Below are 16,437 nucleotides of genomic sequence, written 5' to 3'. Positions count from 1 at the left end.
TAAGCACAGTATCAGTAGTACTCATGACTTTAAAGACTTAAAGGTGAAACTAATATATAGACTCATTACATGCAAAGTGAGATATTTCAAGCCATAGATGGATAGATAGAGCAAGTTTGCTGGCCAATCAAGCACAGTAATCCCATGGTCATTGAACCAGATTTTGGTACTTTTGGCAGTGTGGGCAGGTGCCAAGTCCTGCTGGAAAATGAAGTCAGCATCTCCATAAAGCTCGTCTGCTGAAGGAAGCATAAAGTGCTCTAAAATGTCCTGGTAGACGGCGGCGCTGACTCTGGACTTAATAAAGCACAGTGGACCAACACCAGCAGATGACATGGCTCCCCAAACCAACACAGACTGTGGAAACTTCACACTGGACTTCAAGCATCTTGGATTGTGTGCCTCTCCATTCTTCCTCCAGACTCTGGAGACCTTGGTTTCCAAATGAGATGCAAAATTTGCTCTCATCAGAAAAGAGTAACAGATCAGTTATTTTTTTTCTCCTGACGTTGTTTGTTGTTCAGGAGCGGCTTGACAAGAGGAATACGACATTTGAAGCCCATGTCCAGGACCCGTCTGTGTGGTGGCTCTTGATGCAGTAACTCCAGCCTCAGTCCACTCCTTGTGAAGCTCCCCCACACATTTGAATGGCCTTTTCCTGACAATCCTCTCCAGGCTACAGTCATCCCTGCTGCTTGATCTTTTTCTTCCACACTTTTCCCTTCCACTTAACTTTCTATTAATGTGCCTCGATACAGCACTTTGAGAACATCCAACTTCTTTTGCAATTACCTTTTGAGGCTTTCCCTCATTGTGGAGGGTGTCAATGATGGTTTTTCTGCACAACTGTCAGGTCAGCAGTCTTCCCCATGATTGTGAATTCCACTGAACCAGACTGAGAGACCAATTAAAGGCTCAGGAACCCTTTGCAGGTGTTTTGGATTAATTTGCTGATTAGAGTGTGACACTTTGAACCTACAATACTGAACCTTTTCACAATATTCTAATTTTCTGAGATTTTGAATTTGGGGTTTTCATAAGCTGTACGCAATAATCATCGAAAGTATATCAAATAAAGGCTTGAAATATCTCACTTTGCATGTAATGAGTCTATATATTAGTTTCACCTTTTAAGTTGAATTACTGAAATAAATGAACTTTTTCACGATATTCAAATTTTCTGAGATGCACCTGTATAACACACATTCGTCAACCAGTTTAATCACAGTTCAAAACTTTAATTCAGATTATATCTGCTTTCATTATGTTTAATAGTATATACAGAAAGGTGCATTACCAGTACAAGAACAATGTACATATGTAACAATATCAGTGTGTGAAGAGGTGTGTACAGAAAGTGGTGGCATAAATGAACTGAGTGTAATCCACACAACTGTTGCATAACAAACATGGTGTGAAACTGTAGAAGAGAAGGACGATGGAGCCTGTACCAGGTGGGTTTCGGTCATAGCTGAGACATGAGAACAAAGCCCGGGCCAGCAGTCATGCACGTCTCCTCTCCTGTAGAGCACATTAGCTGTGATCCAGTTCCATATTTACAGCCTGTCAGGAATGGCCCTCCAATCAGAATGCTCACAGAAATGACATGTCAGTCACTCAGCAGAGCACAGCAGGAAAAGCAAAAATAGCCATTGTCTTTAAACAGAGTTGAAATAATCAAACTGCAGAATTGTTACGACCGGCGTGCAGCTCAATTCAAAGAGAACCTATGGGTGCTTCGTCCAAAGAGTTAAGCGAATTAGTATATTAACAGAAATTAACTTCTCTTTTTTGTTCACACTGGTGTTGTCAACTCTGCTATCCACCAGTTTGACTTCGTTCATTACCATCCTATGCAAAGAAACAACTCTAAAAACCAGTGGACACACTGGAATTAACTAAAAAACAATCAAGCAAATGAAAACCAGCAGAGGATTTACAAGTTAAAAATACGCTTCTCTTTATGAGATTTCATCCAATCCAATACTATTCCAAAATTAAATACAAAGTGATCAATAAGGTGAGAGCTAACTGCAGCCTAAACGGAGGGGAATGATTCTGTCTGTTTAGTTTGAGGCCACAGACATGGGTCACTACCCAGTCCCCCATCCTTCATACGTAGGTTAACTAATCCAGGTTTACATGGTGTTAGCCAGATAAAGAAATCCAACCACTCGTTACAGCAAACTATTATTTTGACATAACAGCAACATGAGTAAAAAGTAGAATCAGCACAAGTATTACTTATTAAATTACACTTAAACCTTAGACTGCCTATACCTCTACTGAACAGCTGGTAGTGAAGACAGTGTAAAACAAGTCATGGATTTGTATGATCAATCTGTGAACTGTGTTCAGTAATCTGACTGATCATTTTTGAGACTGGTTCTAGTTTAATATAAACTGACCTCTTACATCCAGCGTTTGCTTATTTCGTGATTGTACTGTTTGAAGAAGAATTTATTCCTTTTGCTTATAGTACTTACAACCAAAGTTATTTTTAACGTAATGATTTCATCTTATAGTACTTTTAGCATGCATATGTGTTTATTGAGATGAACACAGATCTTGATATTTCAATAATGTTCGTTTCAGAGACGTCTCCATTTATCACTGAATGTGTTTAAACCTTATTTACTGAAGGGTTTGTTGATCTGACATCACCTCCACAAAGATCTGTCTCAGAAGAACTGAAAATCCTGGATGATGTTAAATCTTCAACATTTAGATCATCATCCATCTGGTTAAACACCTCAGATGATCAGGTAACCCAGCAACAACGATCTGTTCATTCTCATCCGGCTGCCTTGGTCCTTTTGATTTGTTTGTATAAACTGATCACCTATATTGGTATTTGTTGATAAAGTTTTGAATTAAAAAATGTGATGTGTTTTCTTATATTTTACATGTTGTCATCTAAAAGGATAAATAGATCAGCATTTCTCTGAGGAAATGAGTTATCTGTATCGGAGAATGACTTCCCTCTAAAGCTTTCAGTCACGATACAGCAAACTGTGAGTAAGCCGCCTTTTGCAGGCTTGGGCTGATGGTCTTGTTGGTACGCTAACAGCTCTAGATGAAGTTTAAAACAAGGCTTGTGTTATCCACATATGAAGAACAGGGCCAGGGCAGGGTTCTATAATATTGATTACTTCTAACAGATGATACTGATGGTGCTGAAGCATGTGGAGTCCTGTGTAATATGTTCTGTCAGCAATTGTCACAACAGTTGGCATAAACTTTAAAACTGCTCTACAAATCAGTAACAGCAAATACTCACTCAACTAAATATAAAGGGGAGAGCTTTGTAGGTGTCCAGTTTTCCATCCTCTCTATTCTGTTGCTCACACATGCTTTGTCATCAGAATGCTACTGCACAGACTGCGGTCCACTATATGGCAATTATTATTTAGAATAAAGACCAGCAAATAAATAAAAAACAATGTGCTGTATTATATACAAATAACTCCAGCCAGTTTGTCAAAAGGAAAAACACACCGCCAGACAACATAGGATGACCTCTCTATGACCATCTCCTCAAAGCTTCTAACATGTATGCTGCATTCCAGTCAGAAAGTCCAGTATGATGATGGGGGCATTGCCATGTTGGAATCACAAGCACGGAGTCTGGGCAAATGTTTGTCAACTCTGCTTTCATGTGTTTTAGCTACAGACAGATCACATTCCTGCTGCTGATGACCATTTTCCAAAGCACTGACCGGTTTTAGTTTTTTTAATAGGCAGCCATTGGTTTTCGTTCATTTTACTATAGTTTAAAATACGTACGTTTAAGAGACGTGGAGCTCTTCAACACTATCACTGCCTGAAAACAGTCAGCAGTTATGTAATGTACATAAATGTGATTTGAAGTAAAAGGGTGAACACAGGCATAAACATGCAAAAACTCTGGCCCATTAGTCCAGTTATCTTATCAGCTGCATGGCCTTCGATCTGTACGTCAAAGGGTTAAACACCTACCGTTATCATTCCATGGTAATTATGTCAGTTGGCACAATATCAAATGTGTTTTAGCTGTTGAATGCAGTGCAGCCCTGACATGGTTGACAATAGTTTGAATTGTTTAATCAGAAAAATGTGCCAATATGTGAATACACTGGTATTTATTTGTAAAGTGAATACCTTTGGGCTTTAACCTGCAAAAATAAAAGCAAACAGGATATTCACTGTGATGGATTACAAACGTTAAGTTTATTTTCATAGCACAGTGAAATGAACGGAAACCAATAGATGCCTGGAAAAAAGGAAAGGATTTCAAATTGTACCATTCTACGAAATGCTTTGGAAAATGCTTAGCAGTGATGCATACTGTGTGGGATTTATAGCAAAAGGGCTAAAACATGCTAACAGGCCGGCATGGCCCTTAAAATTCTATCATCATTACAGCATGTCCCCTTCCTAAAGACTTTAAAAGTCATCACTCCATTCCGTGTGTCAGTTGGTACAATACTGAGCATGCTTTTAGTTTTTGAAAGGAAAGCAGGATTTTCTATCGGGTTAATTAAATAATCCATGTTGCTCTTTGCTTTTCAGACTGTAATCCTACTGAAGTAACTGGAGTTTCTGACCCATGACTGGAACGCAGCATCAGGTCTGCCTGTACCTCAGTGGTGGAACTAAACTAAAAAAAGAGTGCAGTTTTGTAATCTGTCATTGTGGTGAGAACCCCCTCAGAGCCCACAATCAGCCTGCAGTGCTAATTAGTGGGTGTGTGACCCTCCAGAGTTTGGGGGCACTGTGGTCCCCCCGCCCTCTCTCTGTCCAGGGCCTCTCCTGCCATGGCCCAGGATACAGTGAGCACTGCCACACCCTTCATCATCATCGTCTCCCTCGCTTTCAGAGGACGACTCTCCGAACTGTCGGGGCTTCTCATAAATACAGCAGCCTGAAACACAACAGAAAGGATTAGGACTGATCCAGGTCATCTGCATGTGATGCCTTCTCTGTCACTGTAAACTCCTAATTTAAAAAAATAAAACATGACATTCCATAAGACACAAGAGTTCCGTTCTAACTACAGGGAGCGTGTGGTAAAAACAGCTCCCAGCTGATGGTTGTTCTGATAAATCATGTTGTGCAGCAGGAGGATGAAGAGGCCCAGGTGTGTGTCAATGAGGTTATTAACATTTGAAAGTGCACCAAGTCTTATGAATGCATGCTTATTAAAGAAGATTAAGGCTGTGTGAAAAATGTATTATTTAAATTCTGATATGAATTATATTCTGGGGGAATTTAATTAAGGTCAGAATTCTGAGATTTTTTTGTCAGGTGATCCTAATTGCCCAAGCAACACTTTCAAAGCCAGGCACTCGTGTGCTCAGTTTTCATTCCTTTGATGTACAGGCTTATTGCACGGTCGCAATTTTCTGCATGTCACAGAATTTTTTCCAGAATTAGTTAGGTGGCCATTATTTGGCATGCCAATTGTACTGTCTAGTAGGACAGTTCATATGATTTTACACAATTTGAAATGATTTGTGTTGTGCATGTCCATGGGGTTCCAACAGACAGGAAATCTGTGCATATTAATGGGTAGAGGACAGTTTCATTGGTCAAAGATGTATGATGTATTTTTGGTTCTGTTTCACTTATTTCTATTTGACTTAAAAAAAATCCATAAGCTTTTGAAACCATCATGCTTTGAGTGAAACAAACCGGAAGTATAATGTTGCCATGGAATCAGTTACCTGTAGCCCAAATTGATTCTTTATTAATGTATATTGTCTGCTATGTAGCAGAAGGGAGTTACAAAACTCAATTTCAGAATGTTCACCTTAACAACTCATGCTGCATTAACATCTGCACTCTGGGTTTACAGGCAATCACTTGATTGATTTGATACTTAAATCAACCAAGAGTGCAGTGCTGATTCCAGCATGTTGTGCTGCAATGTAAATAGAAAAAAGGCAAGCAAAAATAAAATGTCAGTGTGTTCTACATTGTTTCATGTCATATTCTGATTGGTTGATTTGCAGATGTGGGTTGTGACAGCAGTTACAGTTATATGGGCTAAGACAGCCCAAAGTCACACTGTGTATAGGAACCTTCTAAAACAGCATTCAGAAGCAGCAAAGAAAAGTTACCGCTGCAATAATTACATTTCAGCGTGTGCTGATGAGGAAGATGAACTCACATTTTGAAGACCTTCTTCCCAGGTGCTCATTGTCTACAGTGTCACTGGACCACTCCACCTTCTTCTCAGTCTTCCTCTTCCTCAGCTTTATTGTCAGGCTTCGTCCCTCCTGCAACATGACAGGTCTGCTGTGAGATGCTGGGCATCAAGTGTAAACCAGGCATAGTGCTTAACTGTGTCATCCCACAGCAAGAAGGTCCCGGGTCCATCCCAACAAGACTGGTCTCTGGGACTTTCTGTGTGGAGTTTTTGTGTTCTCTCCATGTCTTGGGTTGCCAATGTTCCCTTTACCTGCTTTCCTACAGCAATGCATGTTAAGTACTACAAACTTTCAAGGCTCTGGCGTGCAGTTTATGAACACGGATCCTTGGCAAATGCAAATCATGATGCAAAGGGATAAAATGCTGCATGTAAAACGTAGAATTAGATGGTAAATTAGAGCTTAAGGATTTGGAGAAAAAGTCATATTGTGATTATATTATATTATTAACTGCAATATAATAGAACTAGGGATGGGCAAAAATGTTATCAAGATAAAGAATGCGGTCGCGTTCTGCCGATTGTTTAAGTCTGCTGGCTGTCACGAGCTGCAGCTATGTATTTCATGTCTGTGTGAGTGAGAGAAAGAGAAAAAGAGAGAGCGCTCAGTTATTATAATTCTCACAGCGTAGGCTAACTAAAACAGCAAGTTATTATTACCAAACCATTGTTTTTAACTTTGTTATGTTTAGGCTAGTAGACCCTAGTGCAGGACTGGAGACGGAGGAGTTGGATTAAAGAATATTTACCGCAGGGTTGAAGAGGTCAGATTTGATCCGGGGAAGAGCGAGATAGACTGGAAGGATAGATTTTGGAAGAAGTGACTGGTGTGCAGAGCAGGTGGAAACAGGCCCAAGGGCCTGCAGGATTTGAGCTTGGAGATAACTTTGGGGTTAACCCTGGGTTTTCAGTACCATGACAGTGGTTCAACTTCTTACTGGGGTGGATCGCCATGGTAACTTATGCTTAACAGCCAACCTGCTCTGGAGCAGGTTATGTTCCAGGTAAGAGATCAACTCTGTAAAAGTACTGCCTATTGACCAATCAGCTCTCTTGGAAAATGACATCACCATCTGTAAAAAAATAAATAAATAAATCGCACAGGCTGCCTTTATATTTGCTGTGGTGATGCGGAGAAACTGCGATATAACCTTGCAGAGACAGAGACAGTTTGTAGTAGGCTACTAAAGCCATTAAGATTTGAACATATGACAGTAAGCCTACTTGTGGATTTGAATTGTGTTTTATTATTTATTGGGTTGCAGCCGATAAGATAAATGGGATTAATTTTTTTTTATTTTTTTTTTTTTACATGAGGCTGAATATTATGAGCATATAGTTTGGTAGGCCTATTGAAATTAAGTTTAATATGAATGTGTTTAATTTAGGCTAGGTTAGTAGTTATCTTGCATTATAGAGACTGGTTACACTATTCCACCTCTTGTGGACGCAGGTTGTGGTGAGTTTACAGTAAATGAGATTCAGTCTTTCGACCACTATTTGAGCACCTTTCATGGCATAAATAGACTTTTCATTTTGTTGCTTTATTAGGTTAATTGAGAACAATGATTGGAACACTTTTGAGTGTGTTAAATATATTTAAGTTCTTGTGAGGTGAGGTGGAACGACCCAGATTGAGAGGCTGAGCTGAGCAGGTCCAGAGCAGAATACAGGAATATTTTATTTAGACGGACGGGGGTCCAGGGAGAGCAGACGGGATGAGTGCTATTTCCGGTAGCAGAACTAAGATATCATCATTATTCATTTTTAACTTTTATTATAGCCTCCTTCATGTTCTTCTTCTACAATCGGCCCTGTATAATTATTTATGCGTTCATTATGTTGTTTGTTTGTTGTAGCCTACAGTTTAGGCTACGGATTAATTCAAAAATGTAGGCTATTTGACTGTTTTGATCTGTAGGCTTATGAAATTAAGCAATTGTGAAAATAATAAACTTCATAACTGCTGCAGTCATCACTCATTTTAAAGCGCTGCCGAACAGCTGAGGTCTTCATTTTGTTTTCCCTTTGATGTGAACTGGAGCGTTACGTTCACTGCTGTGAGGGGAGGTCAGGCGTGCGAAACCCCCCCCCCGCCAACACTCAAATCTCTAAATTGAAAATCAAATGTGTACCTAACAATCGAATATTCGCGTCCAGCCCTACTGTTCAGAAAAAGTTACAAAAACACCTGCACATGAACAACAAGCTGCATCCTCTATTTACACTGTGTCCTGCTCAGAGGCTCAGGATCATTCCTGCTGGCACAATGCCTTTAATAAACCTGAAGCATACCCTGAAAGTTTCATTCAAAGTAAACACCAGGGGGCGGTATGTGCAAGAATCAAATCAGACCCCAAATCAGAAAATATTTGCCCAATCGTCACAAAACGTACAGGATTTGCCCAAATAAACCCCTGACACACAAACATTACCTTGAAGAATATCAATACTCAGTACCATTTTTGATACCACAGGGGAACATTTAAATTACTGAATTTAATTATTACTAATTACTTACTTATTTACTACTTAATTATCTATCAACTTATCTTAGAAATGAAGTATAGTTAATATTACAGTGTGTTAAGAAGAACAGCATCAGTTTATTTACTTCTGACTTTAGTCAAAGTACAACCCCAATTCCAATGAAGTTGGGACGTTGTGTAAAACGTAAATAAAACCAGAATACATTAATTTGCAAATCCTTTTCAACCTATATTCAATTTAATACACTACAAAGACAAGATATTTAATGTTCAAACTGATAAACTTTATTGTTTTTTGCAAATATTCACTCACTTTGAATTTGATGCCTGCAACATGTTCCAAAAAAGCTGGGAACCAGCTGAAACTCTGCTGTCTGAGATTCCTCAGGTCTGACCGCTTAGTTTTGAGAATTAAATGTCTGTTGGGCCAACACCAAATGTAAATGTAAATGCTCCGTACTTGTATAGCGCCTTTCTAGTCTTTTCGACCACTCAAAGCGCTTTTACACTACATCTGCATTCACCAGTCACACACATTCATACACTGAGCCAAAGTGCTCAAACGGAAACTAACATTCACACTCATTCATACACTGGCGGAATAGCCGCCAGGGGCAAATCGGGGTTCAGTATCTTGCCCAAGGACACTTCGACACGCAACCAGGGAGCCAGGGATCGAACCGCCGACCTTCCGATTAACAGCCAACCCGCTCTACCGCCTGAGCCACAGCCGCCCCTCACACCAGGACAGCTAGCTTATCAACAACAGTTTTGTGGGCTTGTTTAATACTTCAGTGATGTTGAAAGGGAAGATGTTTCCAACCTCGAGGTTCTTTATAGAGGTTGCAGGGTCCAGCTGGTGCCTTGCTCAATTGATTGTATTAGCACCTTTATTTACTTAGCACTACTCTGTACAGACACTTGCATATGGGCTTGCTTGTATCCTTTGCCAGCATCCAATTACAAGTATATGACAAGTATTAGCCAATCACAGCATAGCAGGGCAGGACTTGTCGAAAAGGCACGAAAAATTAAAGTAAAGCAAATCAACCGGAGCTAATGAGATAAATTGGCATCTGCGTTTATAACAGCCGATTTATGACCATTACAAAAGAAATGCCGGAGAGTGTTTGATTTTCCCCTCATGTAATGAGTGTTGCATCGTTTGTCCGGCTCCATTAGAAATAATGGTAAAATGAGCCTACTTCTCACGTGATTTATTACCTCAGTAAACACTTTCCTAATGAGTTTATGGTCTCAATCGCTAGTTTCAAGTCTTCTTCAACACAGCATGATGTTCATTTAGTAAATTATGGTCTCATTTAGAGAAAAATAGTCCATAAAGCAGAGTATGTTTTATGGCGGGATTATCTGTCATTGACAAGTTGTTAATGTTCATGTTAATGTTGTTAATCAAGTTGTAAACTTAACCAGCTCCATTGAAAAAGTTGTTATTAGGAGTTGGCTGTTTACTTTCTCTGGTGAGGACACCTAGCTAAGCAAGCTAGCTAGCTCCACACACGGCCATGAGCTCCACCGTCTCGTCTAAATATGGTCACATCTGGTGCTGCTGGTTACAAAAAAATCAACATGGCAGCACCCTATCGGCCAAACATGAGGCTTAAAAATGGAAGTCCACAAACCGGTGACGTCACGATGACTACGTGCACTTCTTATATACAGTCTATGACCAGACGAGTAGAAACAACTAGGAAGAGTAGCTCCTGGTAGCTCTCACACTCAGTGCTCACGGTGAGCTGGTCATTTGGTCAATTGCAGGATTTAATAATAAAAATAGCCATCATCACTTCTCCTCTCCTGAAAACATTCATGACCAAAGCTTGTTAGTCATTACCCTCTCCTGTTTTCCTCCAATATATACATAATTTACTTTAATGTTCATTTGTAGTAGTGCTCTATAATTGATAACAAATCAGATATTTGTAAAATGTTTTCTGTAAGTACTATTTATAACAATAAAAAAAAATTCTATTTAAACTGCATTATATCATGGTATCTTGGTGAGGTACTAACATAACAAATGTTAGGAATTGAGGGGGAAAAAGAATATCGGCCAATATATATTCGCATGTCAGATTTTAAAATCCTCGAATATCGAAATTGGTATCGACTTAAAAATCCCGTTTCAGTCGGGCTCTAATTGATACTGCGGGAAAAGAGTATTAAAACCATTTAAAATATTCAGAATCAATATGTATGTAACACTAGTCCAATAGTAAGGCTGCAGCTAACAATGATTTTAATACTTGAAGCTTCTACAGATTATTTCATCGATTCATCATTTAAGAAGTACTTTTGCTTGGCGGCGGTGTGGTTGCTGCCGGGTGCTTTCTGATCAGGTGCCATCGTGCTGTTGGTAGTCCACATAAGTTTCGTTTTACGGTGGCCAGACTGTAACATTACAGAGTTGTTGTTTTCTTTTAGCTTGAAATTATCCCATACTTTGGACACTTTGCAAACAGCGGCAGCATAGTCATGCTGTGTTCACACAGCAAACCCGTGAAGTGCGACAGTAATAAATGTTCGTGCGAAACAGTGTGCTGTATAGTTATATGGATTAAACGAAGTATCGATGCAGATAATTTGCATCAATGTTTTTCAGTAATGAAATGAATCGATTTACGCGATCAATTGTTTCAGCCCTATCCAATACTTACAAAAGTTGCAAGATATCTTTCATAACAATGTTGAACCACGTGTGTGAAACTATTTTGAAAATGTTTTGGCATTAAAAAGTTTGAACATGCAAATCACCGCTCGTGGCTGTATTTATTTATTTATATTCTGTTGTGAATTCATTATTGAATAACCCAGAATATGAACACTGAAAATGATTGATTAGGCTAAATGTTTCAGGGAAATTTAATTTTGATGCAACTCATATCAAAGGCGACATTCAGGAATTATCAGCCTCACATGTGAACTGAATGGAAATTATGTAAAAAGTGTTTCTTGCTGACTCTCGCTGACTTTAATTGTCTCCATAAGATCAATCTAATCAGCTACAGTGTCCAGTAATAACTGATATCCAATAAGAGGGCGTGTCGGCAAGTTAAAGACTTCTATGAAGGCTGCTCTCATATATCCTCGCTCATGGCTCCTCATAGATCCCTCCTTGCTCCTCCTCTCACAAATAAGTGCTTTGAGACAGCCTGCAAGATGGCGGAGCAGAAGGACTTCCGCTTCAGTGAGGATTGAAAAAATATCAAATTAACAGCTGGTTGGATTCGCTAAATGTTTCCTTTCTTATCTCATTTAGTATAGCATACACTGGACCCTCCTTTACTAAAGGAAAGGAGATAATACCATCCCAATTCTTTGCGGTAGCGACATCTGACGCACCATTAGTCATTTCACAAAGCAGACTCGCAGCAGACAGAGAGGCAGCGTGCTAATAAGTTTGGACAGGAGTCTCATCCTGATATAATAACTCTGCAATTCTGTGGTTTATCAGTGAAGTGTCTGAACCAGAACAACTTCCGGTTTAAGCGAGTAAATCTTCAATACATAACCTCCCCCCAAGATGCGAGTGGCAGAAATTAGACGTCCTCGCTTCAGAGGCGTCATTGTGAAGCAACGTCAGTTAAATATAACATGTCACAGCTGCAGCATCTGTCCTTGTTCTGTTCCAGCCTGCTGCGATCTTTGAGAGGAGCAGACCAGCTGCCAGCACCATCACATAAAGGCTACAGATCATATCTTCACTATCAAGAAACATGTTATGACATGTAGAAACATCTTGAGGCTGCAATAAACATTATAGCATCTGTTGAAAGCAGCAACAGTTACAAGTTACAGAATCATGCACTACACAGAAATCCAGTGACTCACACCTGTATATACCTGTACAGCTGTATACAGGAGATCATTTCAGCCCTCAGCCTGATCAAGTGAGCGTTTCATCATCAGTGTAAGAAATAATACAGTAACACAAAGTATTTTGATAATTGACACATTGTTTCAGTAAAAAATTAAGCGTTTTGGACTGTTGGTTGGACTAAAAAAAAAAAAAATCAATCAATCAGAACATTGTACCATCTCTAGACAAGTTAAACGGATCATAAATAAACATTGAAATACCTTAGAATGTGACCCAAATTTGAGCCATTTATCAGTTTCTAGACTTCGTTTTTGCTCCAGGAGAGGCAGAAATGTCAGAGATTTTGTTGTCAGTTCCATGTATAATGAGCCCACTCAAACTAAGTGGCTTTCACAACAGCTTTATGGGAACTATAGATGTGGCAAATGTGCACATTGTTCTAACACAATGACACAAAAACATCATTTAATCATATGTTCCATATGTAACCATATTCAGGAAAGAAATATAACAAAAGAATTCAATGTCTGTCTATCCATGTTGACTATATTAAGTGTCCCATGTATGTGGGCCAAACTAAACGGAAACTTAAAATGAGAGTGGCAGAGCATAAGGCTGCCAGTATAAATGGGAACATGGATTATGCTAGACATTATGAAGAGAAAAACCATAGTTCGGCTACTTCCCTTACATTTATGGGTATTGAAAGATGATTTCTCATCCAAGAAGGGGGTACCGTGATTAACCATAAAAATTTGAATCTCAATCAATCTCTTGATTTTCTGCAAATAAACCCATAGCTATGCGCAAAATTGAATCATGAATTCTATTTTCAATTCCATTTGATTTTTTTTATATAGCGCCAAATCACAACAACAGTTATCTCAGAGTTCTAAAGTAGTGTATTGCGCACCTTTAATTTAAATGTACTGCTATATATACAAAAGTGCAATAACATGTAGTTTGAAAACACTTTAAACAATTAAGGTGCATTTTAGCAGCAGTATTCCCTTTAGAAAGTAGCAATAAAATATTTCTTGTAAATCTCAACTTAAAAATGAATGTAATCAAAGCAAATATAAAACCAAAGCAATTTGCCACTGCCAGAGCCACGATCATATCATCATCACATCATAACAGGCACCTTCTGAGCAACAGGTTAACAGATATAAATCTGTGTTTTTGTTTCTTGTTTTTTTTTCTGAACAGGTATCAGCAGAAACATTTTTCTTTTATCAGGGAGCAATCTATGTTCAGTTGCAAGTGTCCCTGTTAGAGTGAGGTGAAGTGGTCTTCTCACGCACACGCCCGCCTGCTGCTAAGTTCAATTGTCTTAAACTTTTTTTAGGCTACGCGGAGGACAAATCATTGGAAGAGAGACTGATCTTCACTGTTTGTGAGTTTCCAGAATCTAGTAGTTTACTAAATAGGACCTCAACAGGAGCGAATTCACATGGCAGAGAATCGGCATTATCTGCTTTCCTTCGTAAGGGATGTCCAGTGTACCTTATGTTAAATGAAATAAGAAAGGAAGCACTGAGGTTCCTTTCCTTAGCATTTAGAGAATTTGACAATCTCTTCATGGCTGCCACTAATTTTGTCGGAGCTGCAGAAGTTAACATGTGGATTTGTCCGAGATTTCTGCCTGATCACAAGTATTACTTTTGGTTTCGGTTTGTAACTCCGATTAAGTGCAGTGCACTTGTCTCATTCACTACAGTCTGAATGGGAGCACAGCAGAGCACAGATCAGGTAGACTTTTAAAAAATATTATGAATCCTCATTAAATAATGTTAGTCTCATATTATGATTTTATTCTGGACAAGTCAGAGAACACAGATTTGTTGGAGAGATTCTGAATGTGCAAAAAGTTTTGAACATCAGCAGAAAAACTGCTGAAACACAGGAGCTATTAAATGAATTAAAATTAAATCATTTATCATCGAGGTAAAAAGGTGCTCCAACAGATAACTTTTCAGTTTTGTTTTTAAATCTTTTTGATTGAATTGGGCAAAATAATTATAATTTTTTTATCAATTCATCATCATTTATTATGTCACTAACAACTATAGAGGATAATAACAGAGTAAAGGAACAACATTTTGATTTTGGGACACTTTACATTAACTTCAGGACGGTTTAAATTGTTTTTCAGGATGGTTCCGGGATGGAGATAAAAACAGTTTGTCTGGAGCCCTGCGTCTCCTCCACTTTGTAGGGCAAGAGCCTGCAAGACTTAAAAATCTGGTAAAAATTCAATAAAATAAAATAAAAAGTGTGCAACTTTCAGCGTTGTCAAGGCAACGTAATAACGTGGCAAAGTGCTGTCCCCTTTCTTTTTACAGCATTTTGAGCCCTTGCAGCCTCTTGCACTCAATCACTTTCTAAGTGACGTCCAAGATACTTGGAATGTACCCTATTCGACCAAAACCCTCTTGTGTGTCTAGGTCCAGAACCGTGCCTGAACCTGCTCCGCAAAACCGCATCCTGGTTACTGTTACTGTTAATGCACAGCATCACATGAGAAACGTAGCGAACATCCTAACGGGCATGGTCATTTTTGGAGCTTAACGAAATGAAGACATTAGGGCTCCCGATGCATCATAAGCAGGGCTGAGAGTCGTGTTATCATATCAAATAACATGAACGCTGTCAACAAGCTGTACGGCCTCGCTGGTGCTGGACACAAATGAAACCGTTTGTACTCTGCAGTACCATTAGTTAGCAAAACTGTCTAAATGTCTTCACGACCAGTCCTTCATCATTTACCTGCTGGGGCGGCGGCGGTGTGTTAGTCTCAACAGTCTCCGTTATCGTTTCACTTGATGTCCCGGGAACCTCCGCCATACCAGGAGCTGCTTTGCTAACGCTACCGTTAGCTAGCGTTAAGCTGTAAAGAACCGGAGTCGACCGGCAGTGATACTAGACAGTGTCTGAAATATAACGTTACGATAGCTGCAATGACTGACCTTGGTTCTTTAAATCACTAATAGGGAAGGTTGCTGAAGATTAGGATGCGTTGACTAACGTTACTTTGCTGATATGTGGCCAACATAAAGTCAAGTTGCAGAATGAGTTAGCCAGACTCAAAACGGAAGTTTAATGTTTTCACGTCAAAACGGTTAACGTTAGCTGTCTGAATCGTAGTGTTGCACAAATCACGCCAAACCTCACTTACGTTAATATTATATACGCAATGAATCAGCATTCAAGACATTAATATTGCATCTTTGGTGAAAATTATTTCCAGAAATACTTTTATTTGTAAATGTAGGTAGGATGCGTTATTTCTTTTTTTGGCTCCGCTTGACATCAGTAGTGTTGTGGGGAAGACATTTCCAGACGGACAGTGATTATTTCCTGTTGTACGTAAAGTTTAGCAGTTCGTCAACAAACAGCATCCCCATGCTGACAATAAAATAAACATATATCAGTTATTTGAAATGACACAATCATTCTACGAGGTTATATAACGTACTGTTTACATATAATTAGAAACATTGTAGAAATGCACTTTCGCGGGTTTACAAAGACGAAGCTAAATGAAGCTAATTTAAAAGGTCGTAGATGGCACCCATGCTGAGCACTCAGTGAAAGAGAGAAAGTACAGTAAGTAACTTAAACTTTGCCCGCGTTAACGTTATCAAATATTAACTGTCATCGCAGATAAACCTTTTTATATGACCTGACTGTGGTTCTCTGTGTTTGTTAGTTGTGTAGGATGTTACTGAGGATGTGGAGGGCAGGTCGTGTCCTGAGGCTGGCAGGAAGAGGAGCAGCCCGACTCTGTTCCAGCAACCCACGAAACCCGGCGTCCTTCTCTTCATCGAAGTCAAACTCCACTCCACGGCCCCAAGCTGAGAAACAGAGGCGTAGACGAGAGCGAGAAGAGGCCATACTGTCAAGTCAGCATAGTG

General features: G+C 39.3%; 3 protein-coding genes across 5 annotated transcripts in view; 2 read left to right on the top strand and 1 right to left on the bottom strand.

Moving 5' to 3' along the window:
- The window catches only part of LOC123976309 (ankyrin repeat and MYND domain-containing protein 2-like), an 817,726-nt gene that overhangs the window by 186,270 nt on the left and 615,019 nt on the right, over positions 1 to 16,437 (top strand). The gene's annotated exons all lie outside the window — the stretch shown is intronic.
- ppp1r11 (protein phosphatase 1, regulatory (inhibitor) subunit 11) lies at positions 1,223 to 15,667 on the bottom strand. Its single transcript, XM_046058390.1, has 4 exons — positions 15,490 to 15,667; positions 15,290 to 15,410; positions 6,152 to 6,260; positions 1,223 to 4,903 (listed from the first exon to the last, which is right to left on the bottom strand). The coding sequence occupies exons 2-4, from the start codon at positions 15,365 to 15,367 to the stop codon at positions 4,719 to 4,721; spliced, it is 372 nt and encodes a 123-aa protein (XP_045914346.1). The 5' UTR covers positions 15,368 to 15,410; positions 15,490 to 15,667; the 3' UTR covers positions 1,223 to 4,718.
- Positions 15,042 to 16,437, top strand: part of vars2 (valyl-tRNA synthetase 2, mitochondrial) — a 39,828-nt gene continuing 38,432 nt past the window's right edge. Inside the window, exons 1-2 of one of the 3 annotated variants that reach the window (XM_046058336.1) lie at positions 15,042 to 16,129; positions 16,233 to 16,436. In XM_046058336.1, coding sequence (XP_045914292.1) covers positions 16,242 to 16,436 — 195 coding nt within the window. In that variant the 5' untranslated portion in view covers positions 15,042 to 16,129; positions 16,233 to 16,241. The remainder of the gene's footprint in view (positions 16,130 to 16,232; position 16,437) is intronic. The other 2 variants (XM_046058335.1, XM_046058337.1) reach the window with 2 other exon arrangements.

The sequence above is a fragment of the Micropterus dolomieu genome, linkage group LG09, assembly GCF_021292245.1.
Source record: "Micropterus dolomieu isolate WLL.071019.BEF.003 ecotype Adirondacks linkage group LG09, ASM2129224v1, whole genome shotgun sequence".
Classification (NCBI taxonomy): Eukaryota; Metazoa; Chordata; class Actinopteri; order Centrarchiformes; family Centrarchidae; genus Micropterus; species Micropterus dolomieu.
The sequence above is the reverse complement of the archived record's forward strand: the minus strand, read 5'-3'. Positions and strand labels throughout refer to the sequence as shown.